This window comes from Pristis pectinata, chromosome 39 (genome assembly GCF_009764475.1).
Source record: "Pristis pectinata isolate sPriPec2 chromosome 39, sPriPec2.1.pri, whole genome shotgun sequence".
NCBI lineage: Eukaryota > Metazoa > Chordata > Chondrichthyes > Rhinopristiformes > Pristidae > Pristis > Pristis pectinata.
Window position 1 is genome coordinate 4,796,319 of NC_067442.1, and position 21,624 is coordinate 4,817,942.

At 53.3% G+C, this 21,624-nt stretch overlaps 1 protein-coding gene across 1 annotated transcript in view; it reads right to left on the bottom strand.

Moving 5' to 3' along the window:
* The window catches only part of cd79a (CD79a molecule, immunoglobulin-associated alpha), a 28,154-nt gene extending 11,456 nt beyond the window's left edge, over positions 1 to 16,698 (bottom strand). The window contains exons 1-2 of the mRNA XM_052045375.1: positions 16,380 to 16,698; positions 3,348 to 3,599 (exon numbers count right to left, since the gene is read on the bottom strand). Coding sequence (XP_051901335.1) covers positions 3,348 to 3,599; positions 16,380 to 16,698 — 571 coding nt within the window. The remainder of the gene's footprint in view (positions 1 to 3,347; positions 3,600 to 16,379) is intronic.
* Positions 16,699 to 21,624: the final 4,926 nt, after the last annotated feature.

The following is a 21,624-nucleotide window of genomic DNA, read 5'->3' on the forward strand; positions in this document are numbered from 1 at the left end:
GTAGAGAGAGTAGAGCAGCGGGCTAAGCACACATCCGTGTGTGCGCCTGTGTTGATTGTCAGTGAGGAGGAGATGTTACTACCGATCCGCACTGACTGTGGTCTCCCAATGAGGAAGTCGAGGATCCAGTTGTAGAGAGAGGTACAGGGGACTAGGTTTTAGAAACATAGAAACATAGAAAACCTACAGCACAATTCAGGCCCTTTGGCCCACAAAGTTGTGCTGAACAAGTCCCTACCTTAGAAATTACTAGGCTTACCCATAGCCCTCTATTTTTCTATGCTCCATGTACCTATCCAACAGTCTCTTAAAAGACATCGTATCCGCCTCCACCACCGTTGCCGGCAGCCCGTTCCCCGCACCCACCGCTCTCTGAGTAAAAAACTTACTCATGACATCTCCACTGTACCTACTCCCCGGCACCTTAAACCTGCGTCCTCTTGTGGCCACCATTTCAGCCCTGGGGAAAAGCCTCTGACTATCCGCAGGATCAATGCCTCTCATCATCTTATACACCTCTATCAGGTCCCCCCTCATCCTCCGTCGCTCCAAGGAGAAAAGGCTGAGTTCCCTCAACCTGCTTTCATAAGGCATGCTCCCCAATCCAGGCAACATCCTTGTAAATCTCCTCTGCACCCTCTCTATGGCTTCCACATCCTTCCTGTAGTGAGGTGACCAGAAATGAGCACAGTACTCCAAGTGAGGTCTGACCAGGGTCCTATATAGCTGCAACATTACCTCTCGGCTCCTAAATTCAGTTCCACGGTTGATGAAGGACAATACACCGTATGCCTTCTTAACCACAGAGTCAACCTGTGCAGCCGCTTTGAGCGTCCTATGGACTCGGACCCCAAGATCCCTCTGATCCTCCACACTGCCAAGAGTCCTACCATTAATACTACATTTTGAGGCTTGTTGATTAGTACCGAGGGGATGAAGGTGTTGAACACCGAGCTGTAATCAATAAACAGCAGCCTGACATATGTTTTGCTCTTGTCTAGGTGCTCCAAAGCCAAGCGGAGAGCCAGTGAGATTGCGCCCGTTGTAGACCTGTTGTGGCGGGAGGCAAATTGCAGTGGAGCCTTGCTCAGGCCCTAGATGTGAGTGCTACTGGACGATAGTTCTCAAGGCAGCTCAACCCTGCTCTTCTTGGGCACCGGGATGATTGCTGCTCTTCTGTCCTGGGGAGTGTCCTCCGCACCCCGCTCCTCCCAGCACGGAAACAGGCCCTTCGGCCCACAGGGTCTGTGCCGGCCATCAGACGCCCCTTTTTTGCACTGATCCTTCACCGATCCCATTTTATTCTCCCCAGATTCAACCTCTGACCACCCCCCACCTCACACCGGGGGGGGTAATTGACCCACCGACCTCAACCGCCTACCCCCAACCCAACCCCCCCCCCCCCCCCCCCCCCCCCCCCGGCATGTCTTTGGGAGGTGGAAGGAAACCGGGGCACCCGGGGGAAGCCCAGGGGGTCACAGGGAGAACACGCACCCCCCACCCACCCACACACACCACCCCCCTACACACACACACACCCACACACACACCCCCCCCACACACACACACCCCCCCCCACACACACACACCCCCCCACACACACACCCCCCCCACACACACACACACACACACACCCCCCCACACACACACCACACACCCCACACACACACACACCCACACACACACACACACACACACCCACACACACACACACACACACCCCACACACACGCACACACACACACACGCACACACACACACACACGCACACACACAGACACGCACACACGCACACAGACACGCACGCACACGGACAGACACACACTCACACAGACACACACGCACGCACAGTGCCGGAGGCTGGGATTGAACCCCGGTCTCCCACACACTGAGGCAGTGGCTTTACCCGCTGCACCACACTGTCACCCAATGGGCATTGAGACAAATATGGTCTAATTCAATGACAAAACAGGCTTGATCACTTGAAACACAAAACCCCAGAAGTGAGAGGCTGTGGTGTCCAGGAGTATCTGCTTTCAGCAAATGGGACTCGATGAAGTAGAGGGGCTGGAGCTTTGTCAACAAGGTAGACACGGGGGTGGAGGGGGGTGAGGAACAAAGGTCGACCTCCGCGGTGCCTGGCTCAACCTTGACACCAGTTAGTGAGCTCTTGGCAGGAGGGAGATAGAGAGCTTGGTGACATGGTGTCATGACAACAACCTTTCCCTCGATGTCAGCAAAACAACAGAGCTGGTCATTGACTTCAGGAAAGGGGGTGGTGTACATGCACCTGGCTATATCAATGGTGCTGAGGTCGAGAGGGTTGAGAGCTTCAAGTTCCCGGGAGTGAACATCACCAACAGCCTGTCCTGGTCCAACCACATAGATGCCACGGCCAAGAAAGCTCACCAGCGCCTCTACTTCCTCAGGAGGCTAAAGAAATTTGACATGCCCCAGTCGATCCTCATCAAATTTTACAGATGCACCATAGAAAGCATCCTATCCGGATGTATCACGGCTTGGTACGGCAACTGCTCTGCCCAGGACCGCAAGAAACTGCAGAGAGTTGTGGACACAGCCCAGCGCCTCACGGAAACCAGCCTCCCCTCCGCGGACTCCGTCTACACTTGCTGCTGCCTTGGTAAAGCAGCCGGCATAATCAAAGACCCCTACCCGCCCCGGACATTCTCTCTTCTCCCCCCCTCCCATCGGGCAGGAGATACAAAAGCCTGAAAGCACATACAACCAGGCTCAAGGACAGCTCTGTTATAAGACTATTGAATGGTTCCCCAGTACGATAAGATGGACTTTTGACCTCACAATCTACCTCGTTGTGGCCCTTGCACCTTATTGTCTGCCTGCACTGCACTTTCTCTGTAACTGTGACACTTTATTCTGCATTCTGTTATTGTTTTCCCTTGTACCACCTCAATGCACTGATGTGGTGAAATGATCTGTATGGATGGTTTGCAAAACAAAGTCTTTCACTGTACCTCGGTACATGTGACAACAATAAACCAATTACCAATTACTTAATGATGGTGTAGCAGTTAGCGTAACACCATTACAGCGCCAGCAACCCGGGTACAATTCCGGCCGCTGTCTGTAAGGAGTTTGTAATTTCTCCCCGTGTCTGCGTGGGTTTCCTCCGGGTGCTCCGGTTTCCTCCCACATTCCAAAGACATACGGGTTAGGAAGTTGTGGACATGCTATGTTGGCGCCAGAAGCGTGGCGACACTTGCGGGCTGCCCCCAGAACACTCGATGCAAAAGATGCATTTTACTGTGTGTTTCGATGTACATGAGACTAATAAAGAAACCTTATCTCATTCGGTCTGAGACACTTACTGTACACACGTAGACCAATCTCACAAGAGGTGTCGTTGCTCAGATTGCGACAACGGTAGATGCCGAGGTCACTCGAATCTACGTTCTCCAAGGTCAACTGCCTGCCTTCCGAGGGGATGAATTTCCAGACGGAACTGTTGTAGGCCCTCTTTTCCCAAATGATGTTCTCGTTGGATTCGAGGTGACAGGGCAAGGTGGCTTTATGCCCGAACTCAGCCCGAATTGTAGGTGGTGGAATCTCCATCGCTACGCCTGTGAGTCAAACCAAGGATTAACTCAATTAGGTAACTGTAACCTGCTGCCTCGTTAAAGCAGCCAGAATAATCAACGACCCCCACCCACCCCGGACATTCTCTCTTCTCCCCCCTCCCATCGGGCAGAAGATACAAAAGCCTGAAAGCATGTACCACCAGGTTCAAGGACAGCTCTGTTATAAGACTATTGAACGGTCCCCCAGCACGATAAGATGGACTCTTGACTTCACAATCTACCTCGTCGTGGCCCTTGCACCTTATAGTCTGCCTGCACTGCACTTTCGCTGTAACTGTGACACTTTATTCGGCATTCTGTTGTTGTTTTCCCTTGTACTACCTCGATGTACTGATGTACTGAATTGATTCAAGAGACGGTGCCTCAAGAAGGTGGCATCCGTCACTAAGGACCCTCGCCACCCCGGACATGCCCTCTTCTCGTTACTACCATCGGGGAGGAGGTACAGGAGCCTGAAGACCCACACTCAACGATTCAGGAACAGCTTCTTCCCCTCCGCCGTCAGATTCTTGAACAGTCCACGAACCCATGAACACTACCTTGTTATTCCCCTTTTGCGCTATTTATTTATTTTTGTAACTTATAGTAAATTTTATGCCTTGCACTGTACTGCTGCCACAAAGCAACACATTTCCCGACATACGTCAGTGATAATAAACCTGCTTCTGATCTGTATGAATGGTTTGCAAGACAAGTTTTTCACTGTACCTTGGTATGTGTCATAATAAGAACCCCACTTGGAGCACTGTGCTCAGTTCTGGTCGCCTCACTACAGGAAGGATGTGGAAGCCATAGAGAGCATGCAGAGGAGATTTACAAGGATGTTGCTTGGATTGGGGAGCATGCCTTATGAAAACAAGTTGCGTGCACTCGGCCTTTTCTCCTTGGAGCGACGGAGGATGAGGGGGGACCTGATAGAGGTGTATAAGATGATGAGAGGCATTGATCCTGCGGATAGTCAGAGGCTTTCTCCCAGGGCTGAAATGGTGGCCACAAGAGGACACAGGTTTAAGGTGCTGGGGAGTGGGTACAGAGGAGATGTCAGGGGTAAGTTTTTTACACAGAGAGCAGTGAGTGCGGGGAACGGGCTGCCGGCAACGGTGGTGGGGGCGGATACGATAGGGTCTTTTAAGAGACTGTTAGATAGGTACATGGAGCTTAGAAAAATAGAGGGCTATGGGTAAGCCTAGTAATTTCTAAGGTAGGGACATGTTCAGCACAGCTTTGTGGGCCGAAGGGCCTGAATTGTGCTGTAGGTTTTCTATGTTCTCTGTTCTAATTTACCAATTTGCAGTTAGCTGCCAACAAAGGGTCCCCACTCTCTCCCCTGCCATCTTGAGTCCCTGCCCTATTCCTTATACACAAATGACTGTGTGTCTAAGCATAGCCCCAATGCTGTGTTACAATTTGGCCGATAACACTGCTGTGGTTGGACGGATCACCGGCGGTGACGGGTCAGCGTCCCGGAGCGAGATGGGACGCCTGGGTGAGCGGTGCCACAACAACAACCTCTCGCTCGACGTCAGTGGAACTAAAGAGCTGATGGTTGACCTCAGGATGGGGAAGGAGGGTGAACACGCACCGGTCTACGTTGGGGGATCGGCGGTGGGGAGGGTCAGCAGCTTTAAATTCCCAGGCATTAACGTATCGGACGACCTGTCCCGGGCCCAGCACGTAGACGCCATCACAAGGAAGGCGCGCCAGTGTCTTTACTTTCTCAGGAGGTTCGGCTTGTCACCGAACACTCCAACAAACTTCTACAGATGCGCTGTTGGAAGTGTCCTGACCGGTTGCATCACGGTCTGGGATGGTGATTCGAACGCGCAGGAACGTAAGAAGCTGCAGAGAGTCGTGGACTCAGCCCCAATACATCACGGGCACAATCCTCCCCCACCATCGGTGGTATCTACAGGAGACGTTGCCTCAAGAAGGCAACGTCAGTCATCAAAGACCTCCCCACCATCCAGGCCATGCTGTCTTCTCGCAGCTCCCATCGGGCAGGAGGTACAGAAGCCTGAAGTCCCCACATCACCAGGTTCAGGAACAGCGACTTCCCTTCAACCATTTGGTTCTTGAACCGACCGGCACAACCCTAATCACTGCCTCAGTACAGCAACACTGGGACCACTTTGCACTGCAGTGGACTTTTGGTTTTTTTTGTTCTAATTGTGTTCTTTCTTGTAAAAATTGTGTATAATGTATGTTTAATTCATGCTTTTCCTGTGAATGTTGTGTCTCTGATGCTCTGTGCCTGTGATGCTGCTGCCAGTAAGTTTTTCATTGCACCTGTGCACACACAGACTTGTGTGTCTGACAGTAAACTCGACTTTGATTTTGGATTAACTGCGTTACCAAGACACTGTCCAATATCAGTCTTTCATTTGTTCATAGTCTGGTTCTAACTATTCAATTAGTCCCATCCTCCCTTAAATTTATATCACAAATTAACATAATTTATCCATGTCCACAGCCAAATCTGAGATTAAAACAGAAAGTGAGAGGAATAAGCAGGTCAGTCAGTGTCTGTGAGGAGAGAAACAAAGTGAACGTCACAGATGGGTAATCTTGTACTGACAAGCTCTTTCACAAACAGGAAAGGCTGGTTATCTGAAATTGTTGAGTCCCCCAAGGGAGTGTCTCTAAAGTACCCAGATGGAAGCTAAGGGGCCATCCCTCAAGACTATTCTGGGCTACCACTGTCTACCATCAATTATTCTCTTATCATTTTGTGTTTTCCAGATCATTTTTATTCCCGTGGGGCTGGATCCCAAATTCCCTGAGCCCCTAGTTATGGTTTTCCCCTCTCTAAGATATTTCCGGAATCATCGACGTCTTTGTTTAATTCCAGAAAATATCCATGGGCTTGACCACGTAGACGTCACAGCCAAGAAAGCTCACCAGCACCTTTACTTCCTCAGGAGATTAAAGGAAATAGCCATGTCCCCGTTGACCCTCTCTTCTCTCCTCTTCCATCGGGTAGAAGATACAGGAGCCTGAGGGCACGGACCACCAGACTTAAGGACAGCTTCTACCCCACTGTGATAAGACTATTGAACGGTTCCCTTATACAATGAGATGGACTCTGACCTCACGATCTACCTTGTTGTGACCTTGCACCTATTGCACTGCACTTTCTCTGTAGCTGTGACACTTTACTCTGTACTGTTATTGTTTTTACCTGCACTACTTCAAAGCACTCTGTACTAACTCAATGAATTGACCTGTACGATCGGTATGCAAGACAAGTTTTTCACTGTACCTCGGTACAAGTGACAATAATAAACCAATACCAATACCAATACTAATCCTATCCAGATGCATTGCGTCTTGGTCCGGCAACTGCTCTGCCTGGGACCGCAAGAAACCGCAGAGAGTTGTGGACACAGCTCAGCAGATCACAGAAACCAGCCTCCCCTCTGCGGACTCTGTCCGCACTTCCCGCTGCCTCAGTAAAGCAGCCAACATAATCAAAGACCCCACCCACCCAGGACATTCTCTCTTCTCCCCCTCTCCCATCGGGCAGAAGATACAAAAGCCTGAAAGCAGGTACCACCGGGCTCAAGGACAGCTTCTATCCCACCATTATAAGACTATTGAACAGTCTCCTAGTACGATAAGATGGACTCTTGACTTCATAATCTACCTCGTTATGGCCTTGCACCTTATTGTCTGCCTGCGCTGCACTTTCTCTGTGGCTGTGACACTTTACTCTGCATTCTGCTATTGTTTTCCCTTGTACTACCTCGATGCACTGTGTAATGAATTGATCTGTATGGATGGCAATGAAAAAAGTTTTTCACTGTACTTTCTCTTACAAATTAACATTCCTCTTATAATATGGAGTCCAAAACTCGTCACAACCCTGAGAGTTTTATAAAGGTTTAAAATATCAGAGAGTCACAGAGCCACACAGCACGGAAACAGGCGCTTTGGCCCAACTCGTCTGTGCTAACTCTGTTGCGCAGCGAGCTGGTCCCATCTGCCCACGTTTGGCCCATAGCCCTCTAAACCTCTCCTATCCATGGACTTATCCAGACGGCTTTTAAACATTGCTAATGTGTCGACCTCAACCACGATTTCTGGCATCTCATTCCAAATACGCACCACCCTTTGCGTGAAGAATCTCTCGCCTCTGATCTTAAACCTATGATTTTGGCAAACCCCCCCCCTCCCCTGGGTAAAAGATGATGTGTTTTCACCCTGTCTACGCCCCTCGTGATTTTCAGGCTGCCCCTCAATCTTCTACGCTCCAGGGAATAAGATCCTAGTCTACACAACCTCTCCTTCTCATCCCTCCCACGACCTATTTGCCCCACTGCCGTCTGGCAAGCGGTACCGGAGCATCCGGGCCAGAACTACTAGGCTGTCTGACTGTTTCTCCCCCCCAGGCTGTCAGGCTCCTGAATACCCTGGAAGCATTTTCAGACAAATGCCGCGTCAAAAGCCCTAGTTTGCACAACAGCTTATGAGAACTTTGGCTTCTGCTGAACATAGAACCATAGAACAGTACAGCACAATACAGGCCCTTCGGCCCACAATGTTGTGCTGACCTTTAAACCTTGCTTAAGACGATCTAACCCCTTCCTCCCACAAATCCCTCTATTTTAAATTCCTCCATATGCTTACCTAGCAATCTCTTGAACTTGACCAGAGTACCTGCCTCCACCACCACCCCAGGCAGCGCATTCCAGGCCCCAACCACTCTGGGTGAAAAACCTCTGATATCTCCCTTGAACCTCCCACCCATTACTTTAAAGCCATGCCCTCTTGTATTGAGCATTGGTGCCCTGGGAAAGAGGCGCTGGCTGTCTACTCTATGTATACCTCTTAATATTTTGTACACCTCTATCATGTCTCCCCTCATCCTCCTCCTCTCCAAAGAGTAAAGCCCGAGCTCCCTTAGTCTCTCCTCATAATGCACACTCTAAACCAGGCAGCATCCTGGTAAATCTCCTCTGCACCCTTTCCAACGCCTCCACATCCTTCCTATAATGAGGCGACCAGAACTGGACGCAGTACTCCAAGTGTGGTCTGACGAGAGTTTTGTAGAGCTGCATCATTACCCCCCGGCTCTGAAACTCGATCCCTGGATTTATGAAAGCTAACGCCCCATAAGCTTTCTTAACTACCCTATCCAGCTGTGAGGCAACTTTCAGTGATCTGTGGATATGAACCCTTAGATCTCTCTGCTCCTCCACACCCCCCAGAATCCTGCCATTAACCTTGTACTCCACCTTGGAGTTTGTCCTTCCAAAGTGTACCACCTCACACTTCTCCGGATTGAACTCTATCTGTTGATGTTGATACATTTAGTGCAACACACTGAGTTCTGTATTGTCTTCGTCCAGCTCGGTTTTGCGCTAACCCTGCACTAATTTTGTATTCTGTATATACCGTTTTTTTGCACTGTTTGTACTTGCACAACTTTCTTATCTGCGTTTATTGTATGTCCTCTGTTCTATGTATGTCCTCTGTTGTGTGAATCTGGGGGAAACGACATTTCGTTCCTCTGTGTGTTTTTATAGCATATGGGTGAATGGCAGTAAAGTAACTTGAACTTGAACTTGTAAGTCAGGCAGCATCCGGGTAAATCTTTTCTGCACTCTTTCTAGTTTAATAATGTCTTTCCTGTTACCGGGTGACCACGGTACTCCAAGTGCGGCCTCACCAACGTCCAATACAACTGCAACATCACTTCCACAACTCTCATTTTTAAGCAGACAGCCACTCTGTCCTGGGCTCCCTGACAGATCCAGAACAGAGGAGGCCCTTTGGCCCATCCCATTTCACCCTCTCCGCACTCCCATTGACTCCCATTGATTCTTTGATGCAAGATGGAGCCAGAGCGTGGTGACCCGTTGCAAGCTGCTCTCTGCCACGGCAGGAAAGCTCACCAGCGCCTCTACTTCGTCAGGAGGCTAAAGGAATCCGGTTTGTCTCCTTTGACACTCACCAACTTTTACTGATGCACCATAGAAAGCATCGTATGAGGATGTATCACGGCTTGGTACGGCAACTGCTCTGCCCGGGACCACAAGAAGCTGCAGAGAGTTGTGGACACAGCCCAGCACATCACTGACACCAGCCTCCCTTCCTTGGACTCTGTCTTTACCTTTCACTGCCTTGGTGAAGCAGCCAGCATAATCAAAGACCCCACCCACCCGGGTCATTCTCTCTTCTCTCCTCTCCCATCAGGCAGAAGATACAGGAGCCTGAGGGCACGTCCCACCAGGCTCAAGGACAGCTTCTACCCCACTGTGATAAGACTATTGAACAGTTCCCTTATATGATGAGATGGACTCTGACCTCACAATCTACCTTGTTGTGACCTTGCACCTTATTGCACTGCCCTTTCTCTGTAGCTGTGACACTTTACTCTGTACTGTTATTGTTTTTACCTGTACTACCTCAATGCACTCTGTACTAACCCAATGTAACTGCACCGTGTAATGAATTGACCTGTACGAACGGTATGCAAGACAAGATTTTCACTGTACCTTGGTACGTGACAATAATAAACCAATTCCAATACCACTCCACCACCACCCCCCACCCCCCCCCCAAGATTCTACCTCTCAACCACACACCGGAGGGGGGGGGGGTGCAATTCTCAGTGGACAATTAACCCCCACCGACCCCGCATGTCTTTGGGATGTGGAAGGAAATGGGGTCACAGTGCAAACTCCACACACACACACACACACACACACACACACACACACACACACACACACACACACACACACACACACACGCACACACACTCACGCACGCACACACACACAGCGCCGGAGGTCGGGATCGAACCCAGGTCTCCTGAGCTGGGAGGCAGCGGCCCTACCCGCTGCACTACTGAGCTACCCAAGACCACCCCACTAAACCTTCTTAACTTGCGCTGAGGGGTGACCTTATGGAGGTTTATAAAACCACGAGGGGCATAGATAAGGTGGACGGTCACCGTCTTTTCCCCCCAGGGTCGGAGAGTCTAAAACTAGAGGGTAAAAGTTGAAGGGAAAGATTTAAAGGGGCAAGTTTTTCACACAGGGAGGTGGGGGAGACGGGAGGGCGGTAGGTGATAAGTGGAGCGAGGCGGGGTGTTGATGGAGGGGTGGAGGTGGACTTGGGAGACGGGGAGGGGGCTGGAAGCAGGCAGGGCAGGTGGGTCTAGGAAGGGAGAGACTGTTGAACTGAGCTACGCTGATGGACCAGGCAGCTCTCTCCAACAGCAGGGACCATTCGGCCCCTCTAAGACAGCATTGACGTTCTAAGAGAAGGGCCGAAGCGGCCTTATCACTTGGTCACCACAATCCCCAACTCCCAGCTCTCCACCGAACCCACCCTTGAGTAGCTTGTCCTCAGGCATTCCCTTGGGATCGATGGGAGACCCACTCCCACCTCGGTTCTGTTGGGGGCTGATGTACAATCCGCAGACTGGGCAGGGTCCTTGGGAGTGTTGTAGAGCAGAGAGACCTTGGGGTACAGGGACAAGGCCCCCTGAAAGTGTTGACACAGGTAGACAGGGTGGTGAAGAAGGCGTTCAGCACGCTGGCCTTCATTGGTCAGGGCACTGAGTACAGGAGTTGGGACGTCCCGTTACAGCTGTACAAGGCGTCGGTGAGACCGCACTTGGAGCACTGTGCGCAGTTCTGGTCTCCCAGCTATAGGAAGGACGTCACTGAGCTGGAGAGGGGGCAGGAAAGATTCACAGGGATGTTCCTGAGACTGGAGGCCTCAAGTTATGAGGAGAGGCTGGATAGGCCGGGATTGTTTTCCCTGGAGCGGAGGAGGCTGAGGGGTGACCTTATGGAGGTTTATAAAACCACGAGGGGCATAGATAAGGTGGACGGTCACTGTCTTTTCTCCCCAGGTTAGGGGAGTCTAAAACTAGAGGGCACAGGTTTGAGGTGAGAGGGGAAAGATTTAAAGGGGGCAACTTTTTCACCCAGAGGGAGGTGGGTGTGTGGAAGTGGTAGAGGCAGGTCTAATTTAGAACACACTTAGGCAGGTCCATGGATGGGAAATGTTCAGAGGGATATGGACCAAATGGGACTGGCTCAGGTGGGCATCTTGGTCAGCACGGACCAGTTGGGCTGAAGGGCCTGTTATGACTCCTTGACTTGTGTTGTACTCTCTCCCACCTCCATTTCCCCACCTTGTTCCCCCCATTTCATTCCTAGCATTCTCATTAAATTAAACTGCTTGTCGATATTTCAGCTTCGCCCCACTGGTGTCCACTTTAGGCCCCCCCCCCCCAAATTGCAACGTCTCCAACGCCACGGGCCTCCCACACCATAAGGCATCGGAGCAGAAGGACGCCATTTGGCCCGCCATTCGATCATCTTCCCTCTCCTTCTCCTGCTTTCTCCCTGTAACATTTGACCCCCCCCCACCCCCACTAGTCAAGACCCTATCAACCTCTACCTTAAACACACCCAATGACTTGGCCTCCACCTCCCTCTGCGGCAACGGATTCCACAGATTCACCGCCCTCTGGCTGAAGAAATTCCTCCTCGTCTCAGTTCTGAAGGGACGCCCCTTTATTCCGAGGCTGTGCCCTCGGATCCCGGACTCTCCCACTGATGGGAACATCCTCTCCGCGTCCGCTCTATCCAGGTCTTTCAGTATCCGGGAGGTTTCGATGAGATCCCCCCCCCTCATCCTGAACTCCACCAAGGACAGGCCCAGAGACATCAAATGCTCCTAGTGCGTTAACCCTTTCATTCCCAGGATCGTTCTTGTGAACCTACTCTGGACCCTCTCCAAAACCAGCACATCCCTCCTTAGATACGGGAGCGCAAAACTGCCCACAATACTCCAAATGCGGACTGACCAATGCCTTATAAAGCCTCAGCGTTACATCCTTGCTTTTATATTCTAGTCCTCTCGAAATGAATGCCTTCCTTACCACTGACCCGACCTGCAAGTTAACCTGTAGCGAATCCTGCTTCAGGACTCCCAAGTCCCTTTGCACCTCTGATTTCTGAATTCTCTCCCCGTTTCGATCCATCGCAGGCTTTCAACAGGTGCCGCAGTGTGGCTGGGGTGCATGGGATCAGTCTGTGCTTTTAAGATGGTGTGACTGGGAGCTGAGGAAGTTCAGTGTCTCCCTGCCAGCAACAATCTCCACTTCCGGTCACTCAGATGGCTGTGCATCTCCTGGGTCAAGTATTGACCCCAAGGGAACGGTTCCGAAGGGGTCTGGTATTTTGTGTGGGCAAGTTGATGTCTACATCAATGGCGCTGAGGTCGAGAGGGTTGGGAGCTTCAAGTTCCCAGGAAATCACCAATAGCCTGTCCTGGTCCAACCACGTAGACGCCACGGCCAAGAAAGCTCACCGGCGCCTCTACTTCCTCAGGAGGCTAAAGAAATTCGGCATGTCCCCTGTTGACCCCTCACCGATTTTTACAGATGCCCCACCGAAAGCATCCTATCCGGATGCATCCCGGCTCGGTAGGGCAACTGCTGTGCCCGGGACCGCGAGAAACCGCAGAGAGTTGTGGACACAGAACGGAAACCAGCCTCCCCTCGACCGACCTCCCGCTACCTCGGGAAAGCAGCCGGCATAATCAAAGACCCCCACCCACCCCGGACATTCTGTCTTCTCCCCCTCTCCCACCGGGCAGAAGATACAAAAGCCTGAAAGCACGTCCCACCAGGCTCAAGGACAGCTCGATAAGATGGACTCTTGACCTCATGATCTACCTCGTCGTGGCCCTTGCACCTTATTGTCTGCCTGCACTGCACCCTCTCTGTAACTGTGACACTTTATTCTGCATTCTGTCATTGCTTTTACCCTACACTGCCTCAATGCACTGTGTGATGAATTGACCTGTACGATTGGTATGCAAGACAAGTTTTTCACTGTACCTCGGTACAAGTGACAATAATAAACCAATTCCAATTCACTCCTTCCCCCCCTCTATCTCCCGCTCCCTCCGTCCCTCCCTTTTTTCCAAGTGACAACAATAAACCAATTCCAATATTCGACCTCTGCGATCTCCAACCTTGGCAGCTTAAACGATGAACTCTCCAACATCCAGCAACCCGTCCCCTTCTCCCTCTTTCCCTTTTCTCCCTCCTCCTGATCTCCCGAGCCCCCATCACCCTGAGTCACTTTCACCTCCAACCTCCCAGCTTCTGACACCGGTCCTGCTCTCCCCACTGCCTCACCTGGATCCACCTCTCACCTGTCGGCTCTTGAACCCGCCCCTTCCCCTCCAGCCCTTAGAAATGGTTGTCTGCCCTCCTCACCGCCCCTCCCACAGCGCGGCGCTCCCTCCTCACTGCCCCTCCCTCCTCGCTGTCCTTCCCACAGTGCTCCCTCTTCGCTGCCCCTCCTGTGGCGCTGCCTCCTCACCCCCCTCCCACAGCGTTCCCTCCTTACCGCCCCTTCCTCCTCACCGCCCCTCCCCACGGCGCTCCCTCCTCACCGCCCCTCCCCACGGCGCTCCCTCCTCACCGCCCCTCCCACAGCGCTCCCTCCTCACCGCCCCTCCCACAGCGCTCCTTCCTCACCCCCCCACGGCGTTCCCTCCTCACCGCTCCTCCCACAGCGCTCCCTCCCCCCCCCCCCCCCCCGCTGCGCTCCCTCCTCACTGCCCCTCCCGTGGCGCAATGCTTGGCCCAGAGGGAGCAGGGAGACAGTACACCACCTGGCACAGAGCTGTCCACACACTCGCACACTGAACCACCAACCCCCTCCCCGTGGGCGCGGTGAAGATCAGCTGTCGGAACGGAACCAGACAGCTCAGAAAGAGGATTTGAAACCCGTTCAGCGTCTGTGGTCGAGGGGATTGATCTCCTGGTCGACAGTGACCTCCGGCACAGCAGTCACAGGCCCACGACACACCCCTGACACTTGAATTCCTGACCCAAAATACGGGGCGATACTCCCAGTGAGGGAGCGCCGCACTGTGGGAGGGGCGGTGAGGAGGGAGCGCCGTGGGGGGGGGGGTGTGGTGAGGAGGGAGCATTGTGGGAGGGGCAGTGAGGAGGGAGTGCTGCGGGAAGGGTGATTCTGAAGTGGTGTGTGTGTGTGTGTGTGTGTGTGTGTGTGTGTGTGTGTGTGTGTGTGTGTGTGTGTGTGTGTGTGTGTGTGTGTGCGTGTGTGTGTGTGCCCGCACTGGTTGAAACAGTTTGGATCAGGTGTCCCGCAGACCGGATGTGTGTGCTCGGGACCTGTGAAGGCCGCTCCGTCCCTTGGGATGTGGGGAAGGTTCAGAGGAACAATCAGTCCAGGGCTGGAATGTGACGTTGTGCAGCTTTTTCAGGAATCCCCTCCAGCCGCCTCCTTCCTGTTTTTGCTTACTTGCTGCTTTCTGTGTGTGTGTGTGTGTGTGTGCGTGTGTGTGTGTGTGTGTGTGTGCGCGCGTGTGTGTTTGTGTCTGTGCGTGTGTGTGTGTGTGGGAGAGTGTGTATGTGTGCGTGAGTGAGAGTGTGTGTGTATGTGAGTGTATGTTTGCATGGGTGCACGTGTGTGTGTGTACATGTGTTAGTGTGTGTGAGTGTGTGTGCACGTGTGCGTGAGTGTTTGTGTGTGCATGTGTGTGTACGTGTATGGGTGTATGTGTGTGTACATGTGTCCGTGTGTGTGAATGTGTGTGACTGTGCATGCATTTAGTTTAGAAATATGACTATACGCACACATCTGTAAGCGCGTGTGTTGTACGTTTACGTGTGGCAGCATTTTCACACGTTTCAGTGTATGTTGATGTACACATTGCTGCCTCTGTAATCCTGTGTGCATATACATACATGTACATGAACATATGTGTGTCTGTCTACATTTGACCTGCATGTGTGTATCTGTGTGTGTGTGCATACGTGTGTGTGTGTGCACATGTGTGCGTGCGTCTGCACGTGTGCACGTGTGTGTGTGTCTGTCTGTGAGTGTGTACTTGCCAATTAATCTCTCACCTCAAACCTCCTGCAGCCTCTGACCCTCCCTCCCCAACACAACTCCCTCCACCCCTTCCTCCCCACTTTCCTGCCCCCCTCACTCACCCCTTCCTCACCCTCTCCCCCTTTCCCTCCCTACGTCCCTCCCTCCCCCAACTTTCCCACCTCCCTCTCGCCTTGCCTCAACCCTCCCACCTCACACCTCTCCCCTTTCCCCAGCTCCCTCCCCCTCCCTCTACCCTCTCTCCACCTCCGTCTCCCCCGTCTCCGCCTCCCCCACCTCCCCCTCTCCCCTCCCCTCCTCACCCACTGGCTCGCATTCTCTCACCCTCCCTCCCTCCTCTCTGAGCCTCCCTTCTCCTCCCTTCCCTCTCCCCACCCATCTCCCCCCACCTCCTCCTCCCACTCTCCCCACCTCTCTCACCCCCTCTCTCCTTCCCTCTCCCATCCATCAAGCAGATTCGGACCACCGCCCCACTGACTCCCCATCCCAGACTCTTGACACCCCTTGGTGTAGTATCTGCCTGTATAACCAACATACACCTCTGGCCCCCTCCCTTCTGCCCCAGAGACCAACCCCCACCCCAACCCTTCCATCATTCATCCAGGAGACTGTGTCCACATCAACAAGGGAAGGAACCGTCCAAAATATCTCAAGAATTCCCCCTGGTTTTGATCTGGAGATGTGGGAAGCATCTCCTTCCCAGTTAAGTCCACCTATCCAGAAAGAAGGTGGTCCAGATATCTTGGATCAGCCCGCGTTTGAAGGCAAAGAGACCTCTCCCCCACCTCCCGCCCAATTCCAAAGGGGTTTGAGCCGTGAATCCTCAGCCCGCTTCCCGTTCCCGCTCCCCAGGGCTCACCAGAAAGCAAGGCCGCGGTCAACAGGAGACGCAGCGCAGAGGAGCGATCCATCTCGGAGACGGGCGCAAGGGCTGACTGAGACCGATGCGGTCGTGCAGGGGAGCTGAGAGCCCCTGGGGACGCTGCGCTGGCAGGATGTTTACCCGATCTCGGCGCACGGAGAGGGCGGAGTGCCGAGCAGGTGTCTCTCACCGCCTCAGCGGCTCTGGGCCGGTGGAGCGGAACAGAGGGAGCGAGGTCACGCCCAATCAATGGCTGCAAACTCCCAGGAGTTAACACATTGGACGACCTGTCCCGGGCCCAGCACGTAGACACCATCACAAGGAAGGCGCGCCAGTGTCTTTACTTTCTCAGGAGGTTCAGCTTGTCGCCAAACACTTGAACAAACTTCTACAGATGTGCTGTTGGAAGTGTCCTGACCGGTTGCGTCGTGGTCTGGGACGGCGATTCGAACGCGCAGGAACGCAAGAAGCTGCAGAGAGTCGTGGACTCAGCGCCAGTACATCACGGGCACATCCCTCCCCACCGTCGGTGGTATCTACAGGAGGCGCTGCCTCAAAGAAGGCAACGTCCGTCATCAAGGATCCCCCCACCATCCGGGCCGTGCCGTCTTCTCGCAGCTCCCATCGGGCAGGAGGTACAAAAGCCTGAAGTCCCCACACCACCAGGTTCAGGAACAGCGACTTCCCTTCAACCATTCAGTTCTTGAACCGACCGGCACAACCCTAATCACTGCCTCAGTACAGCAACACTGGGACCACTTTGCACTGCAATGGACTTTGTTTTTTGTCCTAATTGCGTTCTTTCTTGTAAAAATTGTGTACAATTTATGCTTAATTCATGTTTATCTTGTGAATGTTGTGTCTCTGTTGCTCTGTGCCTGTGCTGCTGCTGCAAGTTTTTCATTGCACCCGTGCGCACACGGACTTGTGTGTCTGACAATAAACTCCACTTTGACTTTGACTTTGATACCACATGCTGGCAGGATGGTGTAAAGGGAGTTTCACCCTGTGTCTGACCACGGGAGTGTGTGATGGGACGGTGCGGAGGGAGCTTCACCCTGTGTCTGACCCCGGGAGTGTGTGATGGGATGATGCGGAGGGAGCTTCACCCTGTGTCTGACCCCGGGAGTGTGTGATGGGACGGTGTGGGGAGAGTTTCACTCTGTGTCTGACCCCGGGAGTGTGTGATGGGACGGTGCGGAGGGAGCTTCACCCTGTGTCAGACCCCGGGAGTGTGTGACGGGACGGTGTGGAGGGAGCCTCACCCTGTGTCTGACCCCGGGAGTGTGTGACGGAACGGTGGGGGGAGAGTTTCACTCTATGTCTGACCCCAGGAGTGTGTAATGGGACGGTGTGGAGGGAGCTCTGATCGATGCATTGCCCACACTTCCTTCAGCTCTGACCCCACTGAAGGGGCAGAGGAACAGCGGGGCCCGTGAGCTGTCTGGAGTGCCACGTGACCAGTCTGAATGGAAAGGAAGTCGCTCAATGCAACAACCCTTGTCTGCTTCCTGCTGCAACTTCATGCAAGTTTACTTTCAGCTCGGAGCTCTGAGGTTCGAGTGATCTGCAGAACCAGAGGTAAGCTGGTGATCTTTCCAACTCCTCTTACAGTGTGTCTGGGACCGGTGGGGGAGAGTCACAGAGAAAGAGGGAGATAGAGAGGGAGAGAAGAGCCAAGCAAGAGTTGGCAGAGAGATTGAGGAAATGGTGCTCTCTCTCTCTCTCCTCTCTCTCTCTCTCCCCCTTTCTCTCTCTCTCTCTCCTGTCAGAGGGAGCCATACAGTGACAGGAAGTGTGCCTTGGGCTGCTTGAGGTTTCTGTGCTGTTTGTGCTGGTGCTGGCTTGTTTGACCCGTGACTGGGGGGTGGAAGATGAGCCTCGTGTTTAATCCCGGCTGTGTCCGCAGTTCTTCAGCTCTGAGTGCAGTGACTTGGAATTTGTGGGCCTACGAAGAGAGCAAGGGGGTGGGGAGAGAGAGAGAGAGAGAGAGACAGAGAGAGACAGAGGGTCGGGGGGGGAGAGAGAGAGAGGAAAGAGAGAGAGGAGAGAGAGGGTGGAGGAGAAAGAGAGAGAGAGAGAGAGAATGGAAGGCAGGCACAATGGTGCAGTGGGTCGAGCCGCTGCCTCCCAGCTCCAGAGAGACACAGGTTCAATCCTGACCTCCGGCGCTGTGTGTGTGTGTGTGTGTGTGTGTGTGTGTGTGTGTGTGTGTGTGGGGGGGTGTGTGTCTGTGTGTGTGTGTGTCTGCCTGTGTGTGTGTGTCTGTCTGTGTGTGTGTTTGGGGGTGTGTGTGTGTGTTTGGGGTGTGTGTGTGTGTTTCTGTGTGTGTCTGTGTCTGTGTGTGTTTGGGTGTGTGTGTGTGTGTGTGTGTGTCTCTGCCTGTGTGTGTGTGTGTGTGTGTGTGTGTTTGGGGGGGGTGTGTGTGTCTGTGTGTGTGGGTATGTGTGTGTGTGTGTGGGTATGTGTATGTGTGTGTGGGGGGGGTCTGTGTGTGTGTGTGTGTCTGTGGGGGGGGTATGTGTGTGTGTGTGTGTGTGTGTGTGTGTGGAGTTTGCACGTTCTCCATGTCACCCCGTGGGTCTCCCCCTTGGGTGCTCTGGCTCCCCCCCCGTGTCCCAATGACCTGCGTGGGGTCGGTGGGTTAATCGCCTGCAGTGAATTGCACCCCCCCCCCACCTTATTGTGTGGGTGAGGGTTACAATCTGGCGGACAGTCGGCGACAAGGAAGCTTTGCGGGGTACAGATTGCCCTGCGAGCCAGCAGGGACTCAATGGACCAAATGGCCTGTAAGAAGGGAAATACGGTCCGTAATGGACTCCAGGGTCAGCCCAGAGGAAGGGTCCTGACCCAAAACGTTGACTGTCCGTTTCCCTCCACGGATGCTGCCTGACTCACTGAGTTCCTCCATCTTCAGATTCCCCCGTCTTCATGTTAACTTTCTTTCTGAGTTATTTCTGGTTTGGATTCAGGTTTCCAGCATCTCTCGTTGATTTTCAGGACAAAACAGATGAGTTTGGAACTTCAAGTGACCATAATAGAAAAGGTGGAGACAGGAGGGTGTTTCTCCTTGAGGGGTCCCAGTGGTCTTCACCCAGGGGGCACAGTGGTGGGGGAATCTCTCAGATTCTCTTTACCCTGGAGGTCTGCAGAGGGGGGATTCAGTCACTGAGTCCACTCCAGAACAAGAGGCAGATAGATCCCCTCGTGTTGTGGGGGGGCTCGAGGGAGAGAGGATGAGGTGGTTCTGTGAAAGCTCAGCCCACGGCCCGGGTGATTGGTCCGGCAGGTTCAAGGGGCCCAAGCAATCTGCTTCCGCTCCCATGTTGCGTGTCGATGGGCCGTGTGAACCTCGGCCGTGTTCGCACCTTCCCCAGGGAGATAATGAGCTTCGGGCAAGGCAGACGTGTGGATACACACAGCGCCGGGCAGCTTCTGTATGTCTCCCGTCCCAGAGGGGAGGAAACTCGTAATGTCCCACACACACACTGACCCCCACCCCACACACACACTGACACACACACCCATACACACACTGACCCACACACACAGACAGAGACCCACACACACTGACACACATACACATTGACCCACTCCCCCCACACACACATACAGAAACACACTGACCCTCACTGGGGGATGGGTCCCACACACACACACTGAGCCTCAATGGGGGACGGGTCCCCCCCCCCCCACACACACACACACACACTGACCCTCACTGGGGGACGGGTCCCACACACACACAGATGCACATACAGACACACACAGATACACACACACTGACCCTCACTGGGGGGACGGGTCCCACACACACACAGATGCACATACAGACACACACAGATACACACACACTGACCCTCACTGGGGGGACGGGTCCCACACACACACAGATGCACATACAGACACACACAGATACACACACACTGACCCTCACTGGGGGGACGGGTCCCACACACACACAGATGCACATACAGACACACACAGATACACACACACTGACCCTCACTGGGGGGACGGGTCCCACACACACACAGATGCACATACAGACACACACAGATACACACACACTGACCCTCACTGGGGGACGGGTCCCACACACACACAGATGCACATACAGACACACACAGATACACACACACACACAGACACTGACATCTCAGCTCAGACACCAGTTGCACCAAGGCGGGTTTCCGGCCTGATGTCAGTCGCTTTGTTACTTACTCTCTGATCGTTATCTACTGTCTCGGTGCAGGCAGCAGCCGAGATGTATAAATACACGTTGCAAAACTGTATCAAATGCTGCAGCCACCAAGCTTTTGAAGTTACTGATGCTGTTAAGTTCCTGCATGCTCTTTATTGGTTGGATATTGATCAGGTGTTCAGTATGATTCACCAGGAGATTGTGGTAGGGTGTTTCTGTGTGTTTACATGTGTGTGTTTCACTGTCTTTTGTGTGTTACTGTGTCTGTCTGTGTGTTTGGATTTGTCTTTGTGTGTCTTTCTGTGTGTGTGTGAGTCTGTGTGTCTGTTGGTGTGTACCTGTGTGAGTCTGTGTGTGTCTGTGTGTGTGTCTGTGTCTCTGTGTGTGTGTGTGTGGAGTTTGCACGCTCCTTGTGACCCTTGGGTCTCCCCCCACCCCCCACCCCCCAGGTGCTCTGTTCACCGCCCCCCCCCCACACCCCAATGACCTGCATGGGGTCGGTGGGTTAATCGCCTGGTGTGAATCGCACCCCCCCCAACACCTTATTGCGTGGGTGAGGGGTACAATCTGGGGGACAGTTGGCGACAGGGAAGCCTTGCGGGGTACAGATTGCCCTGCGAGCCAGCAGGGACTCGACAGACCAAATGGCCTGTAAGAAGGGAAATAGGAAAGTAAATATGGTCCGTAATGGACTCCAGGGTCAGTCCAGAGGAAGGGTGTGTGTGTGGTGTGTGGTGTGTGTGTGTGTGCCTCAATATCCATGTGTGACAGAGAAAAAGAGAGAGGGGGAAAAGGGGGAGAGAGGGAGAGGGGAGAGGGGGAGAGAGGGAGAGGGGAGAGAGGGAGAGAGGGGGAGGGGGAGAGAGGAGGAGAGAGAGGAGGGGAGAGGGGGAGGGGAGAGAGAGAGGGAGGGGGAGAGAGGGGGAGGGGAGAGGGAGGGGGAGAGAGAGAGAGGAGAGAGAGGGAGGGGAGAGAGGGGAGAGAGGGGGAGGGGGAGAGAGGGGAGAGAGGGGGAGAGAGGGAGAGAGGGGAGAGAGG